This window comes from Acomys russatus, chromosome 25 (assembly GCF_903995435.1).
Source record: "Acomys russatus chromosome 25, mAcoRus1.1, whole genome shotgun sequence".
In the NCBI taxonomy this organism is placed as follows: Eukaryota; Metazoa; Chordata; class Mammalia; order Rodentia; family Muridae; genus Acomys; species Acomys russatus.
The window spans coordinates 50,484,895-50,501,518 of NC_067161.1; the positions used below are offsets into that span (position 1 = coordinate 50,484,895).

The 16,624-nt window shown below is 54.3% G+C and overlaps 2 protein-coding genes across 3 annotated transcripts; one reads left to right on the top strand and one right to left on the bottom strand.

The window, feature by feature from the left end:
• The first annotated feature begins 4 nt into the window (after positions 1-4).
• Dvl2 (dishevelled segment polarity protein 2) lies at positions 5-9,826 on the top strand. Of its 2 annotated transcripts, none has more exons than XM_051168010.1 (15): positions 5-262; positions 4,356-4,425; positions 4,679-4,824; positions 4,933-5,030; positions 5,158-5,293; positions 5,461-5,551; positions 5,655-5,724; positions 5,812-5,951; positions 6,078-6,154; positions 6,950-7,017; positions 7,386-7,514; positions 7,588-7,719; positions 7,841-8,020; positions 8,445-8,663; positions 8,974-9,826. In XM_051168010.1, exons 1-15 carry the CDS (start codon positions 69-71, stop codon positions 9,420-9,422), a joined length of 2,199 nt encoding a protein of 732 aa, XP_051023967.1. In that variant the 5' UTR covers positions 5-68; the 3' UTR covers positions 9,423-9,826. The 2 variants fall into 2 exon arrangements, with proteins under 2 accessions (XP_051023967.1, XP_051023966.1); XM_051168009.1 differs by having other exon boundaries at positions 7-262; positions 4,933-5,042.
• A 232-nt stretch (positions 9,827-10,058) lies between these two features.
• On the bottom strand, positions 10,059-15,135 carry Acadvl (acyl-CoA dehydrogenase very long chain). Its single transcript, XM_051168016.1, is given in 21 exon segments — positions 10,059-10,347; positions 10,423-10,498; positions 10,590-10,662; positions 10,779-10,851; positions 10,930-11,002; positions 11,080-11,177; positions 11,254-11,355; positions 11,440-11,502; positions 11,588-11,674; positions 12,098-12,202; positions 12,327-12,525; positions 12,775-12,900; positions 12,996-13,125; positions 13,257-13,401; positions 13,991-14,125; positions 14,220-14,284; positions 14,367-14,439; positions 14,526-14,570; positions 14,572-14,592; positions 14,837-14,912; positions 14,980-15,135. Coding segments are annotated over 21 exon segments (1,968 nt in total). The 5' UTR covers positions 15,042-15,135; the 3' UTR covers positions 10,059-10,206.
• Positions 15,136-16,624: the final 1,489 nt, after the last annotated feature.

Here is a 16,624-nt window from a genome sequence, read left to right on the forward strand (position 1 = left end):
GCAGGCGCGGCGGGGGCGCTCGGTCCCGTTGGGTGGGCGGCTGAGCCCGGGAGCGCGCGAGCGAGACCATGGCGGGCAGCGGCGCGGGGGGCGGCGGTGTAGGCGAGACGAAGGTGATCTACCATCTGGATGAGGAAGAGACTCCCTACCTGGTGAAAATCCCTGTCCCCGCGGAGCGCATCACGCTCGGCGATTTCAAGAGCGTTTTGCAGCGGCCCGCGGGCGCTAAGTACTTTTTCAAGTCTATGGATCAGGATTTTGGGTAAGCGCGAGGCCTAGACTGGGAAGGATGGTGGGTGCGCGAGAGTGGATTGGGCGATGCCGAGGGGCACCGAGCCACCATGGAATGCTTCTGGCCTGTAGTGGAGCGTAACATACTGTCCTGTGCCAGGGTAGAAGGGTAGATCGCCCATCCCAAGGCGGACAAGGTTATAGTTGGACACATGGAGTTGAGATGACCGGGCTGGACGTTAGCAAACCAGAGGCGAGAAAATTGGGTTGTTATAGCGGGGAATGCGGGTTGGTTTGGCTGTTCTCTCCCTTTGATTTTAGCCAGAAGGATATTCTAGGCTGTGCTGCGACTAGATTCATCTACCTTTTGGCAGTCCGGTGCGCTCCCAGACATCTGCACACTTAGTTGTATAGGGATATTTTATATATATATATATATACATATATGTGTGTGTATATATATATATATATATATATATATATATATATATATATATATATATATATATATATATATATATTTTGTAGTGGTTGTTTGCTTGTTTCGATTTGTTCTTTAGTTTTGGGCCAGGGTTTTATTCTTTGTATCCTAGTCTGGCTTCGAACTCATGTCTTCCTGCCTCAGTCTCCAGAACTGAATTAACAGGTGTGTGCCTATATGTTGGGCGTGCAGTGTCTTTATGGAGATTGGGCATAAGACAATCTAGGCTGTTCTGGCTTATTAATTAGGTTCCATAGTATTATCTTGGAACGATGCAATCTGTATAATGTAGAGAGGGCTCTAGTGGGATATTTTAGCCAGGTTTTTTTGTTTGTTTGTTTATTTTTGCTTTTGGTTTTTCGAGACAGGCTTTCTCTGTGTAGCTTTGACTCTCCTGGAACTCGCTCTATAGACCAGGCTGGCCTCTGTCTCCCAAGTGCCATCACCTGGCCCTATTTTAGGCAGTTTTGAAATAGATTTTTTTTTTTTTTCTGACAAAACTTGGACCCTTCTGGACTTTACTAGGTTCTTATTTTCTCTCAGGCCCTTTGGCAGAGGGAGGGGGGAGTTGGAGGGTCTTTGTTTTGTTTTTAAGATATTTTATTTGGCCACTGGCAGTGGTGGCGCACACCTTGAATCCTAGCACTTGGGAGGCAGAGGCAGGTGGGTTGTTGTGAGTTCGAGGCCAGCCTGGTCTACAGAGCGATTCCAGGACAATTAAAGCTACACAGAGAAACCCTGTCTCGAAAAACAAAAACAAACAAACAAAAGATACTTTCTGTATTTGGGTGTTGTGCATGAAATGCACACTTGGGCTCCAGAAGCATGCAGTGCCCATGGAAACCAGAAGGTGGCAGGGGTGCCCTGGAGCTGGGGTTATAACTGTGAGCCACCATGTGGGTGCTGGGAATTGAACTCTAGTCCTCTGGAAGAGCAGCAGTGCTCTTAACTGCCTAGCCAGGGTTTTATTCTGTAGCTGAAGCTGTCTAGAACTCAAAAGGTAGAACAGGCTTGCCTTGAACTCGCAGTAGTCCTGCCTCTCCAGTCTGCAACCTGAATGCAAGGGCTAGATACGTGTGACAGTACACTTGGGCCAGACCTGGGTTTGTCATTACAAGACAGGCACAAATAGGAACAAATAGGCTAGTGGTGCCAGCACGTGTGGCTGTATGGGGCGCTGCAGTCATTGGTGCGGACAGCGCTTGATTGGAGAGACTGGGGCAATGCTAGAACAGAATAGCTTGTTCTGGGTGATCCTAGGCTGGGCTGGGACAGTGAGTATGGCAGAGTGAGGCGCCCTTTTGTTTTTGTAGCTGTTGGCACTCAGCCTTCTGCGTGCCCAGGCTCAGGATGCTTTAGGTTCTGAGGTCCTGAGTTGGCATAAGCAGGCAGAGCAGGGGAGAAAAAGGGCCGTCTCCCACCTGGTGGGTGAGACATCTTTCCTGTGAAACTCCCTGTGCTTGGAGCACACCCCGTCAGGTCAGCTGGGACTGAACGGACTGGACTCTTGTTAGAGACTGCTTGACGTGCAGAGAGTGATGCTGTCGAGGGGCTTATCTCGGCTTTAAGTCAAGGCTGTTCTTTTTGCATTATAATTTTGGGCAATTTATTTAGTTTTTGTGCTTTTGATTTTGTCTGTGGCACGGTGATAATCACAGTGCAAAATGCATAATTTAGGTGCACAGCACATGGTAAGTTCTTGACGACTGGTAATTTTCATTTAGTGTCGAGGCTAACTGGTTCAAAGACTAGATTATAGTGATGTGAGGTTGCTTGCTTTGGAGAAGACTGAGCCGTGCTGAGCCAGGTAATGTTGGGAAGAGTCCGTTATTCTGAGCAGCTCAGTGGTGGCTGCCTGTGTCGTCTTGGCAGCAGATGTATCCACGAGGCGCATACCCAACGCCCCCAGAGTATATTAGGCTAGAGTTAATCAGACAGGAAGGCTTTATTACTTTTATTTTTTAGACGCTTTAATTTTGATGTATATGAGTGTTTTGCCTGCATGCACATGTGTGTGTGTGTATTATGCATGCCTGGTGCCTGGAGACAGGCAGATCCCTTGGAATTGGAGTTACGGAAGGTTGTGAGCCACTAGGTGGGTGCTGGGAATTAAACCTGGGTCTTCTGCAAGAACAATACATGCTTTTAACCACTGAGCCAACTCTCCAGCCCCCGGACAAGACGTTCTAATTTGGGGGTGAAGGATGGCTCATGGCTCCTATTCCATCAGCGTGTATTTGCTAATGCTTACTAAGTGTCAGGGCCAAGGCTGCACATCCAGGACACGTGCCCAACAGAATAGGTGCCAGCATTTCTGTGGGTATCAAGAAGGAACCTGTGGGAGGCTGGCCACCGAGGCTGGCTGTGGGAGTTTTTCAGGCTGAGCGGATTGCTTAGTGAGGTGAGGCAGCCGGAAATGGGCAGCCCAGCTTCCTCTCTCTGTGGGAGCGCTCCTCCTCGGGAGTGTTAGTGTTGCACTTAAGGGTGTTCTTGCCCAGCAAGGCCACACACTTGGGTGTGAATGAGCAAAAACCAAAAAGTAGTGCCACTGCAGATGACACGCCCGAGCCTTGTGCAGGGCAGAGATGAAGGTAGGCTGCCCACAAGGTGCCTAAGTTAGGTCTTTGGAGCAGGTGGGGAACTGTCCCGGAGGGCCGAGGGCGGGGCACTTTGAGGTTTGGATCAGATGGGAAGAAGCCTCTGGAGCAGTACTGTGCCTCTAAGGATGAGCTCGGGCGGCTGGGGGCTGGGGTGGGGGTGATAAGGAGAGAGTTTGGAGGCCGTGTGTGTGTGTGTGTGTGTGTGTGTGTGTGTGTGTGTGTGTGTGTGTGTTTTCTTGTTTGTTTGTACTTTTTTTTTTTAAAAAATGTGAAAGCAAATGGTTTCATTGTAAAACCAGAGGAACCAGGCATGGCGATGTGTGCTCAGGCGTTGTGGCGTGGCCAGCAGCTTTGGTGACATACACCTTTAATCTCAAGAGGCAGAGGCAGGCAAATCTCTGACTTTGAGGGCAACCTGGTCAACATAATGAATTCCATGGATACAAAACGAGGACACCCCCCCCCCCAAAAAGGCAGAGGACTGGGTGTGGAGAGTTGGTGTAGAGGGTAAGGGTGCTTGACGCTCTTCAGAGGACCTGAGTTCAGTCCCCAGCACCCACGTGGTGGCTCACACTCCCTGTAACTCCAGCCAGGCGATCTAGCACCTTCTTCTACCCTCTGCAAGCACCGTCATGTGACAGTCAAGCACGCAGACACGTACATACATACATATAAAAAACGAACACTAGTCAGGGTGGCCAGAGAGCCCACATGCTTGAGCTGCATGGAGAATGAGAGTTGGGGTGGGGTTGACTAGTTTAGCCCCCTCTCTGTGTAGCCCTGGCTGTCCTGGTACTCTCTCTGTAGGCCAGGCTGGCCTCGAACTGAGAGATCCACCTGTCTCTGCCTCCAGAGTGCTGAGAATAAAGGCGTGTACCACCGTGTGTGTGTGTGTGTGTGTGTGAGTGTGTGTGTGTGTGTAACCCTGGCTGGTTTTGAGCTCGCTGAGCTCCTCCCGCCTCTGCCTCCCAAGTGTTAGAATTATGCACCGTCACACCTGCCAGGCACCTTACTGACTAAGGGCTCTGCTGGCTGCTCTACAGGGTGGTGAAGGAAGAGATCTCCGATGACAGCGCCCGCCTGCCTTGCTTCAACGGAAGGGTTGTGTCTTGGGTGAGGAGACTCAGCATCCTTGCTTCGACCCCAGGCTGTTTGAGCGGCCTCCCCCTGCCCAGCCACTGCCAGGCCTGGCTTCCCATTTCTCTGCTTGTGGAAACAGCGAGCACTCCTCAGCCCTCTCTTCTGTGGCCTCCCACACCGGCTGCTTTTCTGGATTCTCCCCAGGACCCTGTCCCCTCTCTGGTCCTTTCCCTTAGTCTTTTCTCTTAAACCACTGGAGCCATGTTTTCTGCTTGTACTCCTCTAGCTGGTGTCATCGGATAACCCCCAGCCTGAGGCAGCCCCCCCAGCCCACGAGCCCCGGGCAGAACTGGTTCCTCCGCCTCCACCATTACCCCCTTTGCCACCAGAAAGGACCAGTGGCATTGGGGACTCAAGGCCTCCGTCTTTCCAGTGAGTCCGGGGAATGGAGTGGGTCTTCAGTCCAAGTCCCTGAGAAGGGAGACCGAAGACTTGGTGTTCTGTCCTGACGTTGGTTGGAAACTGTCTCTACCTGTGTAGCCCTAACGTATCCAGTAGCCACGAAAATCTAGAGCCTGACACAGAGACCGAGTCTGTGGTGTCGCTGAGACGAGACCGACCTCGAAGGAGGGACAGCAGTGAGCATGGCGGTGAGGGGACAGGCCCTGGAGGCGGGGTAGCCTGGGAGCTGGGTAAGGAGGCTAGCCTCTGCATGATGGGCGTGAAGAAGGAGGCCTGGGCCCTGAGGGTCTTGTGTATGTGCAGCTGGTGGCCACAGGCCTGGCGGCCCCTCGAGGCTGGAGCGCCACCTGGCTGGGTACGAGAGCTCCTCTACGCTCATGACCAGTGAGCTGGAGAGCACCAGCCTAGGCGACTCAGATGAGGAGGACAGCATGAGCCGGTAGGGATGGCTTCAACACTTCTGTCCTCAAGGCTTCCTCTGTCTCCCTACACCCACCTCCCTCCCTCCCTCCCTCCCTCCCTCCTAGCCAGTCTTCTCGTTTCGTAGTTTCCTTTGGCTCCTTGACCACTTCCACCCCCAAATGTGCTGCTCCTCGATCGTCCCAGGTTCAGCAGTTCCACCGAGCAGAGCAGTGCCTCCCGCCTCCTCAAGCGCCACCGCAGGCGAAGGAAGCAGCGGCCGCCTCGCATGGAGAGGGTGAGGGTCCTTTGGGGAGCAGTGGACCTTGTCAGGTGGTCCTGTGAGGCAAGGCTGGGGCGTCTCTCGGTGCCATTCACCTCGGTCCTGTCTTCTGCCGCAGACCTCATCCTTTAGCAGTGTCACCGATTCCACGATGTCCCTCAACATCATCACAGTCACGCTCAACATGGGTATGGAGGGTCCTGCCTGGGAGGAGGGACGCAGAGGGTCTCTGGGGTCTGTGGGGCTTAGTCCTCCCATGTGGCCTCTCTCCACAGAGAAGTACAACTTCCTGGGCATCTCCATCGTGGGCCAAAGCAACGAGCGGGGTGACGGAGGCATCTACATCGGCTCCATTATGAAGGGAGGGGCTGTGGCTGCAGATGGCCGGATCGAGCCTGGGGACATGCTTTTACAGGTGAGCTGGCTGCTCGGGACACGCTTTCATAGGTGAACTGGCAAGCTGGGGACACGCTTTTACAGGTGAGCTGGCTGCTGACCTGGGCAGAGGCTCTGCCCCTCCCCCACCTGCTCCTTCTTCCAGGTGAATGACATGAACTTTGAGAACATGAGCAACGATGATGCTGTGCGCGTGCTCAGGGACATCGTGCACAAGCCAGGGTGAGTCAGTCGCGTGTGCTTAGGGACACTGTACACAAACCAGGGTGAGTCGCAGGTGCTCAGGGACACCACGCACAAACCAGGATGAGTCTCAGGTGCTCAGGGACACTGCACACAGACCAGGGTGAGTCTCTGCTGGCCTCCGGTCCTAAGCCTCTCGTTCTCACGTCCTTTTACCTGTGTTTTACAATTTTAACAAGACATGAGGCACAGCACGGTGGTGCACGCCTTTAGTCATGATACTCCCGGCAGTCAGGTGCTTCGAGCATGAAGCAGCCAGGTCTGCATAGTGAGTGCCAGACCAGCCAGGTCTGCATAGTGAGACTCTGTCTCAAAAACAAAACAAAATTACAAATCTCTGTGGCTATGCATGTCATTCCAGCTTAAATCATGAAACAGATGTGGGTGAATACCTCAGAAAAGCCCACCCACTGTGCTCCTTCCTTCCCACCCCCACTCTCCTCACTGACGGTAATTACCCTTTGGGATTCTTTGGCCAAGAAAACCTTTAGTGGTTTTTTCCGCCCATGCCTGAATCCTGGAACAAGGTGGTTCAGTGTTACCTGTTTCCTGCTTCCTGTGAGTGGCTTGTACAGCGTGTACTCCCTTGTTTCCCTCAGCAGTATGTCTTTAACTTAGCCCTGCTGCTGAGTCATCCCCACTGTGGAGCTCACTTTCTGTAGCCCCGCTGTGTGTATGCGAGCCTTCTTCTCTGTCTTACATCCTTGCATCAGGCCTTGGTCATCCTGAGGCCTCTTCCCTCTCCTCGCTTGACTGGTCTTCTCTGCCCCACAGCCCCATCGTGCTGACCGTGGCCAAGTGTTGGGACCCCTCTCCCCAGGCCTACTTCACCCTCCCCAGAAGTGAGTGATGCTCAGGCAGGGGTCTGAAGTTAAGAGATCTGGGAAGCTTGGGCATGGTGGCTCAAGCTTGTAATCCTGGCACTCGGGAGGCTAAGACAGGAGGATCTCCAGAAGTTTGAGGCCAGCCTGGACTATATAGTGAGTTCCAGGCCAGCCTGGGCTACAGAGTAAAACCCTGCCTCAGACAAGCAAGCACAGAAAGAGATGAGGGAGCCAGAAGATGAGGGAGTGGGGGGAGGAGGGCCGTGGGGTGGGTGAGGAGGGCTGTGGGGTGGGGGCAGGAGTCTCAGTTCTGGAGCAACAGGGCTTGTTTTCTAGGATTGAGTAGAGGTCATCTTGGTCATTGTTTCCTTTTGTTTTTGTGCCAGACGAGCCTATCCAGCCGATTGACCCCGCTGCCTGGGTGACGCACTCTGCTGCGCTGACGGGCACCTTCCCTGCTTACCCAGGCTCTTCCTCCATGAGCACTATCACGTCTGGCTCCTCCCTGCCTGACGGTAAGTCTCTCGCCCCCTCCCCACCTCCCTGTGCAAGTGGGCCGCTCTTCAGTTCTCTGTCGTCTCCTGTCAGGCTGTGAAGGCCGGGGTCTCTCCATCCACATGGACATGGCCTCTGTCACCAAGGCCATGGCAGCTCCAGAGTCTGGACTAGAAGTCCGGGACCGCATGTGGCTCAAGATCACTATCCCAAATGCCTTTCTAGGTACTTCCAGGCCTTGAGTGGGGTGTCGTGGGTAGGGGAGGAGGAAGCCGAAGCTGGGACAGCACAAGGGTTTGGGGAGTGGGAGGGAAATATGACCTCTTTCCACTGTGGTCCATCTCAGGCTCAGATGTGGTAGATTGGCTTTACCATCACGTGGAAGGGTTTCCTGAGCGCCGGGAGGCCCGCAAGTATGCCAGCGGGCTGTTGAAGGCAGGACTCATTCGACACACCGTCAACAAGATTACTTTTTCTGAGCAGTGCTATTATGTCTTTGGAGACCTGAGTGGTGGCTGTGAGAGTTGTAAGTCACCGGCCCTGGCTGTGGGATAGCAGGTTGTCTGGCCTTGCTCTGCTCTCCAGGGCCATTACGGATAGTCAGGCCCTATATGTCCCACACTTGGCCACCACCGATAGTCAGGCCCTGTGCGTCCCACACTTGGCCTTGTCGTGTCCACCAGTGGGTGCCAATGCATGCCAGTGTAGTGCTGAATAAGCGAGGTACAGAGCTGTATCCCCACGGGAAGGGGTGCCTCATGAGTCTCCCCAAAGCATTCCTGGGTTAGTGGTAACGGCCCTGGTGTGCCTACGTGAGCAGCAGTTTCCTGTACCCAGCCTTCAGTCTCTCCGGCTTTCCTGTGGTGGGTGGCTCTGGGAAAATGGTTCTTGCTTCTCTCTGTCCTCAGGAGTCCCCTTAAACCAGCGATCACTCTTCCCTTGTGTTCCAGACCTAGTTAACCTGTCTCTGAATGACAACGACGGCTCCAGCGGGGCTTCAGACCAGGATACCCTGGCTCCTCTTCCCGGAGCAACGCCCTGGCCCCTGCTGCCTACCTTCTCCTACCAGTACCCAGCCCCGCACCCCTACAGCCCTCAGCCTCCACCCTACCATGAGCTTTCGTCTTACACCTATGGTGGGGGCAGTGCCAGCAGCCAGCACAGTGAGGGTCAGTCACCCTACACACTAGTCCAGCAAGAGAATGGGGCACCATAGAGGGGAGGGGAGGGGAGGAGAGGCAGGAGCAGGGCCACCATAGAGAGGAGGGGAGGAGAGGCAGGAGCAGGGGCACCATAGAGGAGAGGAGAGGGGAGGAGAGGCAGGAACAGGGGCACCATAGAGGAGAGGAGAGGGGAGGAGAGGCAGGAACAGGGGCACCATAGAGGAGAGGGGAGGGGAGGAGAGGCAGGAGCAGGGACTGGGGATCCAGAGGGCTCTGGGCAGAGCGTTACTTATCCCATTTCCTCCTTCCCCAACAGGGAGCCGGAGCAGTGGGTCAACAAGAAGTGATGGGGGTGCCGGGCGCACTGGGAGGCCTGAGGACCGGGCCCCTGAGTCAAAGTCTGGCAGTGGCAGTGAGTCGGAGCTCTCCAGCCGGGGAGGCAGCCTTCGGCGGGGTGGGGAACCTGGTGGGACTGGCGATGGGGGCCCTCCTCCATCCAGGGGCTCGACAGGCGGTGCTCCTAATCTCCGAGCCCTCCCAGGGCTCCACCCCTATGGGCCTCCCCCTGGCATGGCTCTGCCCTATAACCCCATGATGGTGGTCATGATGCCCCCGCCCCCTCCCCCTGTCTCTACTGCAGTACAGCCCCCTGGGGCCCCTCCAGTCAGGGACCTGGCCTCTGTGCCCCCAGAGCTGACAGCTAGCCGTCAGAGCTTCCACATGGCCATGGGCAACCCCAGTGAGTTTTTTGTGGATGTGATGTAGGGCCCACCTTGAGGCCACCTTGGGTCTGTACCCTTGGCCTGTCGAGTTTCAGCTCGGTGCTCCTCATAGTGCCTGGGCTCAGCCTGGTGGCTGGTGCCCACCATAAGGTTTTTGCCACTGTGACTCTCACCAACAGTGCCTGGTCCTTCCCCTTCCTCAGGGGTAGATGGGGACCTTTGGTTATTTTTAGCTTTATTTTTTTATAAGCCTTCTTGGGGGTTAAAATAGACTTTCTTATATTTGGGGGAGTATTTTTTAATAGACATTTCCTCTTTTATATGAAAAAAATCCCTTCATTTAAAATTTCATGGGTCCCTTCTAACCCCAGAATATGACCACCACCTCCAGTTGCCTAGTTGGGGTGGGTGGTGGTTAGTGGTACCCTGGGAAGAGGAAGGGGTGGGCTGGGTATCCTAGACAGCAGTCCAAGGAAGTTGGTGGTGTACTTGGGGACTGTGTAGCTGCCTTTGTTATTCTATTTATTTTAGTCACTTGTATAAAACACCAAATAAAGCAATAGAGGCCAACTCCCCAAGCCTCTGGCTCCTTTCTTCGGGAGGCAGGTGGTGGAGAGGAGGGGCTGAGGGGGCAGAGGGGCCTGTGAGGTACAGAGGTGGAGAGGAGAGACCAGTAAGGTACAGTAGCAAAGAGTGACTTAGTAGAAAATTTACTGTTCTTAAGGCAGTAAATACTCCAGAGAACAAACAGGGGAGCCAGGGCCCCCATAAAGGGGACCTGTGTTTTGGCGTAAGGCACATAACCATGCTAGGCCTGATTGGGAGTATCAGACTCTAAGGGGGTTGCTGGTGACAACGCCACCACTCTCCACCATGGCCTTGGAGATGCCTTTGAAGTTACGGAAGAGCTCCTGCTGCTGAGGGTTGGACTGCAGGCTAGCCATGTTTTCTCTGACCCGTGTTGCAGCCTGGGGAGGGAAGGAGAGGGTCAGTCTGGCCTGTGTCTGGAATGCCCACCTGCTCTGTGTAGCCCCAAGGCTCACCTCAATACACCAGCTGTCACAGAGCATTTTCTCATGCTGTGCTGTGGGGTGGCCCTCACTCAGGGACCTTGAGGCTCTGTAAGGAGACAGGAGGTTGACAGTCCTGAGCTGTGGTGCTGGCCAAGCCACTGTGGCTCAAGCCTCCCAAGCTTAACACTCTGTCTTACCTGGAGAGAACCACCACCATGGCATAGAGGTCAATGGCTCCATCTGCCAGGCGCTGCAGCAGGAACTGCTCATCTGTCAGGTAGATGAGGGTGGGGCTATCAGTGTGAGGGAGGGGCTGCGGCAGGAGGGAGGGGCTACAGTGTGAGGGCGGGGCTGCGGCAGGAGGGTGGGGCCTGCAGCTCACTCACTGATGATCCCTTTTTTGTGCTTCATCAGCTTGGACTCCACTACAGTGGCAAACTGCTCCAGAGCCTGCACTGCCTGAAGAGACAAGGGAGTCTCAGAGCTCGGAAGCAGCAGGCAGCCCACTGCCGCAGGCGCCGCTCCAAGACCACTCACCAGTTCACCGCTGCGACTTAACTCTGGGTGGACAACTCCCGAGAGACTCAAACCGCTGCCCATCCCTGTACGCCTGGGAGGAAGCAGAAGACGGGCTGGTCAGTTGCTTGGCGCCGTCCTGCCTTCCCCTGGCCCTGGCCCTGTGCTTACCGCCTCAGCTGTTTGCCCGCTTCTCCTATCAGGAGGCCCACGTTTCCCAGGGGGTTCTTCAGGGCGTTGCCAAGCCCAGTCAGTTCCTTCCCTTTGTCCTGTGGAGGGGGAGGGCCCACCAGTGGGTGCTCAGCGCCCTTCACAGTTCCTCTCCCTGCTTACCCCTCCTCTCACCATGCAGCCCTGCAGAGCCACAAACAGTCGCAGAATGTCATTCGTCCCTTCAAAGATCCGGAAGATACGAATATCTCGGAGCACGCGCTCCACGCCGGGTTCCTAGCATAGGGAAGACGCATACACCTCTGCTGAGCTGTGGCTGCCCGCCCTTGCGGCTGCCCCAGGCTGAGGACTGCTCGGTACCTTCATGAAGCCCATGCCCCCCATTATTTGGATGCACTCGTCTGTCACTTTCCAGGCCGCCTCCTGAGGACAGAGAACCAGATGAGTTAGGTTTTGGGGCTGAGGTCCTAAAGTGGACTCGGCCCTTCCACCATGCCCGGGTCCTCACCGAACCAAAGATTTTGCTGATGGCCGCTTCTATCTGGAAGTCTTTGAATCCCTGGTCCATGTTGGCACTCAGCATGTACGCCATGGACTGAGTGAGGGTGGTTAGGACATGGGAAAGAAAACAGGAAAGGGCTGCATCAGACAGGACGGTTCCTACTCAAACCAGCAGGACCAGTTCTGACGTCCCCCCACAGCCTGTATTCACTCTAACTCCCTGGTCGGGTCAAAGACACCCGCTATCTGGCCCTCTGATTTGGCAAGTTAGGGGCCTCAAGGCTTCATACTTGTTAAAGGGCTGGGTAAAATTAGTGTTTGGCACATCTAGGGGAGCACTTAGCACAGCAGCAGCACTCTCCTTCAGAAGCGGACCTGACTATGCCTCCTCGCATCCCCTAGGGCATTGGTGTAAAGCTGGAGACCCACTGCCCCAGGTGCTGCTGGGGGTTGTAGTCTGACCCAACTGTGAAGAAAGCCATAGGGCTCCAGGGAGAGGGGGACAGGAGGCCCTTACCTCAGTCACATACTGCAGAATGGCCATCCGAGCCAGCTTTTCCTGGATCAGCCCAAAATTGTGAATTTTGTCCCCAAACTGGGTGCGATTAGTGGCATGCTCCACCTGAAAGAAGGCACATGTGTCCCGCCTGTGGTGCTGGATGGGTTGGAGACCTATGTGAGCGGGCGGGCGGGCACAGACATGTGTAGAAGGAGATTCGAGCTACTAGGACTGAGACAGGACGCACCGCCTTGGCGATGATGGCTTTCATGGTGCCTGCTAGGGTCGCAGCCATCCCAAATCTCCCGTTGTTGAGGATGTTGACAGCAACCTTGAAGCCGTCCCCCACCTCCCCCAGCACGTTCTCTGACGGGACCTTCACTCCATCGAAGAAGACAGACGTCGTGTTGGATGCTTTGATGCCCATCTTCTTCTCCGGGGGTCCTCTGAAAAGGCAGGCGGGAAAGTTGAGGTAGAGATAGGTTGCTGTCTGGGAAGTGGCCTGTACAGTCCTTAGGAGCGGTGAGGAACGCTCCAGCCAGTGAAGAGGTGGGCAGTTTGTTTCCTTGGGGGAACACAGGGTAGCACCTCCTGTGGCTCTGGTACATAAACAGCCCCAGTTACACCATTTACTTTTAAGAGCCCAGCGCTCTGCCCTTGCTTGGTTCTTCTGTATTTTCCCCAGACTCACTCACTGGGTAACCCCTCCAAAGCTTTTTTCCACTACAAAAGCTGTGATCTTCTCTTTCACAGTCCCCGTGGCTGCATCTTTAATTGGCGTCTTGGCGAAGACCGTGAAAATGTCTGCCAGGCCCCCATTACTGTGGAAAAATGAGATGTTTAGTGTGGTGGGGGGTTCAGTGCAGTGAAGTCGGAGAGTTGGGCTGAAGGGAAGAAGAGAAGAATGGAAGATTGCCTGATCCAAATCTTGCTTCCATTGAGAGTATAATACTTTCCACAAGGGCTGGGTACGGCTGAGCTACGGATGGAGGCTGCATCGGACCCGCTTGAGGGCTCCGTGAGGCAGAAAGCCGCCAAAGCCTGCCCTGGTGAAGGAGAAAGCAGGTTTACCTGGAATGCAGACCACCAAAGCTGTGCCCTTCTCACACTGCCCCCGGCAGTAACACCACGAGCAGCGTCACATCCCTTACCCCCAGGTCTCTTAAGGTGGCCTTACCAGATGCCACTCTGGGGAGGTATTTCTCTTTCTGGGCCTTTGTGCCATAGAGCAGGATGCCTTTGAAACCGATGCTCTGGTGAGCTCCCAGGGTCACGCTGACGCCAAGGTCGTGCATGCCTACAATCTCCGCCAAGCGAGCATACTGCAGGGGAAGGCGGTATCGCACTTGCCCTCAACAGCAGTGTATGGGCAACAGGACAGAGCCTGACCTGGGCCATCACTGCGTGGCATGTAGTAGTAAGTTGGGGTCAGAGTAGAAAGGGCACAGGTGCAATGGTGGTGTGGCTGAATGGTAGGGCGCTTGCCTAATGTGCATGGGCCCTGGAATCCTTTGCAGGGAAACAGGAGCTGGGGTGAAAAAGGTCCTAGATCTTTAGGAGTTTTGTTTTGTTTTGTTTTGTTTTTTGACATAGGGTCCCACTATGTAGCTCCAATTAGCCTGAAACATGCTCTGTAGACCAGGCTGGCCTCAGACTCAGAGATCTACCTGCCTCTACCTCCACTGCGCTGGCATTAAAGGTGTTCGCTACTATGCCCACCTGCCCTTAGTCCTGATGGGAAGACTGCCCACTACCCTAAAGATGTGGGAACCAGGGTTAGGTCCATGGTCCTGGAGGGCTGCACATAGATGATGTCTTCAGAGGAAGATGTCTACAGTGGAGCAATAGAGCAGGCAGACAGTAGGCCCTAGCTACTCACTTGGGGTCTTAGTTAACAGGGAGACCTCTCACCTGGGTATTGCAGAGGCCCAGGCCGCCCAGCTCACTGGGTACTTGCAGACCAAACGCCCCCAGTTCCTTGAGGCCCTGCAGCGTGGTCTCCTCTACCTGCTCCAAGGAGTCATTCTTTTCGGGGTTGTTCACTTCCTGGGCAAGGAATAGGATCCCATATTCAGAGGCTCCCTGGAGCTCCTTAACACTTGCCTATCCCAAGAGGGACTGTGCCCCAGTCATCCCTTACCTCAAAGAACCGGGCCACCGGCCCGACCAGCTCTTTGAGGAATTGTGTCTGTTCTCTATCAAGCACTGCCGGATGGGGAAGGAGAACAGGCTAGTTAGGAAGGGAGGCTGCCCTGCCCACGTTGCCTCTGACTAGCCCTCCGCTCACCAGATGGGTACGGGAACACCTGATCAGTGGTAAGCTGGCCTTTGAACATCCCCACGGCGAAGGACTTAGATTCCTGGGCGAGGAAGGAAAGAGTTTAAGAAGGCTGATAGGGCTGAACTTACTCCTGGCTTACGTCAATGCAGTTTCTGGGCCACTTACCGTCTTGGCTGGTTTTTCTCTGGTGGACGCATCAGAGGCGAGGGATATCTGGCTTGTCCAGAACCGTCTGGGGAAGGGAGCGTAGCAGTTAAGACTGGGTAGAGGTGGGTGTTGGGGAGAACACTGCCTAGGAAGTGTGCCTTTTCCCCTACTTTCCCACTAGGGCACCCTGGCATGCCCTTTCCCCTACTTTCGGCGCCAGAACTGTCACCAGGTGGCTGGGACCAAGAGAGAGACCCCTGTCGGTCGCAGGCTCGTGGGAGCTGGCGACTCCCGTTTCTCTGCTCTTCTCTCTCATCGTTATCACTTACCTGAGTGGCTTCGCTGGCATAAAGTCGCTGGGCAGAGGCAGGCCAGGGCTGTCCCAGAAGCACAGTAGACCGCGAGCTGTAAGGAGTCGGGGTTGAATCCTGCCCCTGTGACCAGACCCACTGTCCCCCTGGCACATACGGACCTTCGGGCCCCCAGCCGCAGCAGCTGTCGCCCCATACTCGGGGTCATCCGAGCTGACTGCATGTCCAATCCGCCGCTGAAAACTTGACCGCTGACCTCTCCCTGCGTCTCTGTCCGAAGGTTGTGTGTCTGGGCCCTGACTCATGCTCCACAGTGCAATGCGGCGTGGTGGGGGCGTGGTCTTTAGGGCCCCAATGCATGGTGGGAACTGAAGTTCCTCGTGCACTCGGTCCCTGTAGTCTGATTGACCTAGAGTGATCGATCTTCCATCTATCTGGGTTTTTTGGTTTTTTTTTTTTTTTTTCTTACCCAAACTCTTTAGAGCCGCTGGTCTGAACTAAAGTCTCACCCGCTTAGGAAAAAAAGAAAGAAAGATAAGATGAGCGAAAGAGGGAGGAGTTTAAGTGACTAAGGCAGAGGGATGGAAGTAGACTGCAGGGAAGGGAGGATTTCCTACCTCAAGTCAGAAGGGAGAGGTAAGGTAAATGTCAGATGCAGAGGCCTGGCTTATTCGGAAAATGTCTCCACCAAATAAAGAGGGGAATGGTGTGGCAGACTCAAGCTGGAGTGTGCGCTAAGCAAATTCTGAGATCTAGGAGGTCTCACCAACTCAAAACACTTCTAAAAGCACGCAGTAGGAGCCTCTGGTCTCTTTCATGGACTCTGGTGGAGACTGAGTCAGGATCGTCTTGAATTCGAGGCCACATAGACCCTGTTAAAGTAAAAACTCTAAATACGCAAAACCCAAGTAATTTATACTCCTTTTAAAAAGTATTTTATTCTAATTATGTGTGTATTTGTATGTGGGAACTTGCACATGGATGTAGTGCCTATAGAAGCCAGTGGCAATGGTCCCTCCTGGAGCTGGAGTCACAGGCAGTTGTGAGTCTCCTGACGTGGGCGTCTATAGAAGCCAGTGGCAGTGGTCCCTCCTGGAGCTGGAGTCACAGGCAGTTGTGAGTCTCCTGACGTGGGTGCTGAGAGCAGAGCTCAGGTCTTCTGGAACAGCAATATGTATTTCTTTAATTTTTAGAGGTTTATTATATTATTTTTAATTTTTATGTGCAAGAGTGATACAAACACACACACACACACACACACACACACACACACGGCATGCCTGCCTGGTACCTGCTGAGGTCAGAAGAGGGCATCTCATCCCCTGGAACTGAGTTATAGATAGTTGTGCACGACCATGTGTGTGGGCGCTGGAAACTGAACACAGGTCCTCTGCGAGAGTAGCAAATGCTCTTAATTGCTGAACCATCTTTCCAGCCTCATCAAAGTTTGTGTGTGAGTGCCCTCACACAAGCCCTCACCAAAGGGCAGCTTTCAACAGTCGGTTCTGTCTTTCCACTTTCATGTGGGTCCTTGATGGCAGGCTTGGCAGCAAAGCCCCTTAGTCAGTGAGCCGTGCCACTGCCCACCGCCTCCCTATACTCACTGTGGTCAGCCCCGGCTCAGCTTAAACATTCTTCTGGCTTGCTGGGACTACCTTAAAGAAAACCCTTTTTCCCATTCTCAGGGAAGTAGTAAAATTATGCCTGGCCTTTGGGGAAGGACACTGTGTGGGGCAAGGTCGCTCCTGGGGGACTCGCGGAAGAATGGCCGCGGGGTCTGCCCACTTTACTAGCTATGAGTGCAGC

Coding starts and splice junctions, on each gene's coding strand:
- Dvl2 (XM_051168009.1), top strand. CDS start 69: ATGGCGGGCAGCGGCGCGGGGGGCGGCGGTGTAGGCGAGACGAAGGTG. Junction 5,043..5,157: donor GGACAGCAGTGAGCATGGCG/GTGAGGGGACAG, acceptor GTGTATGTGCAG/CTGGTGGCCACAGGCCTGGC. Junction 5,725..5,811: donor CACAGTCACGCTCAACATGG/GTATGGAGGGTC, acceptor CTCTCTCCACAG/AGAAGTACAACTTCCTGGGC.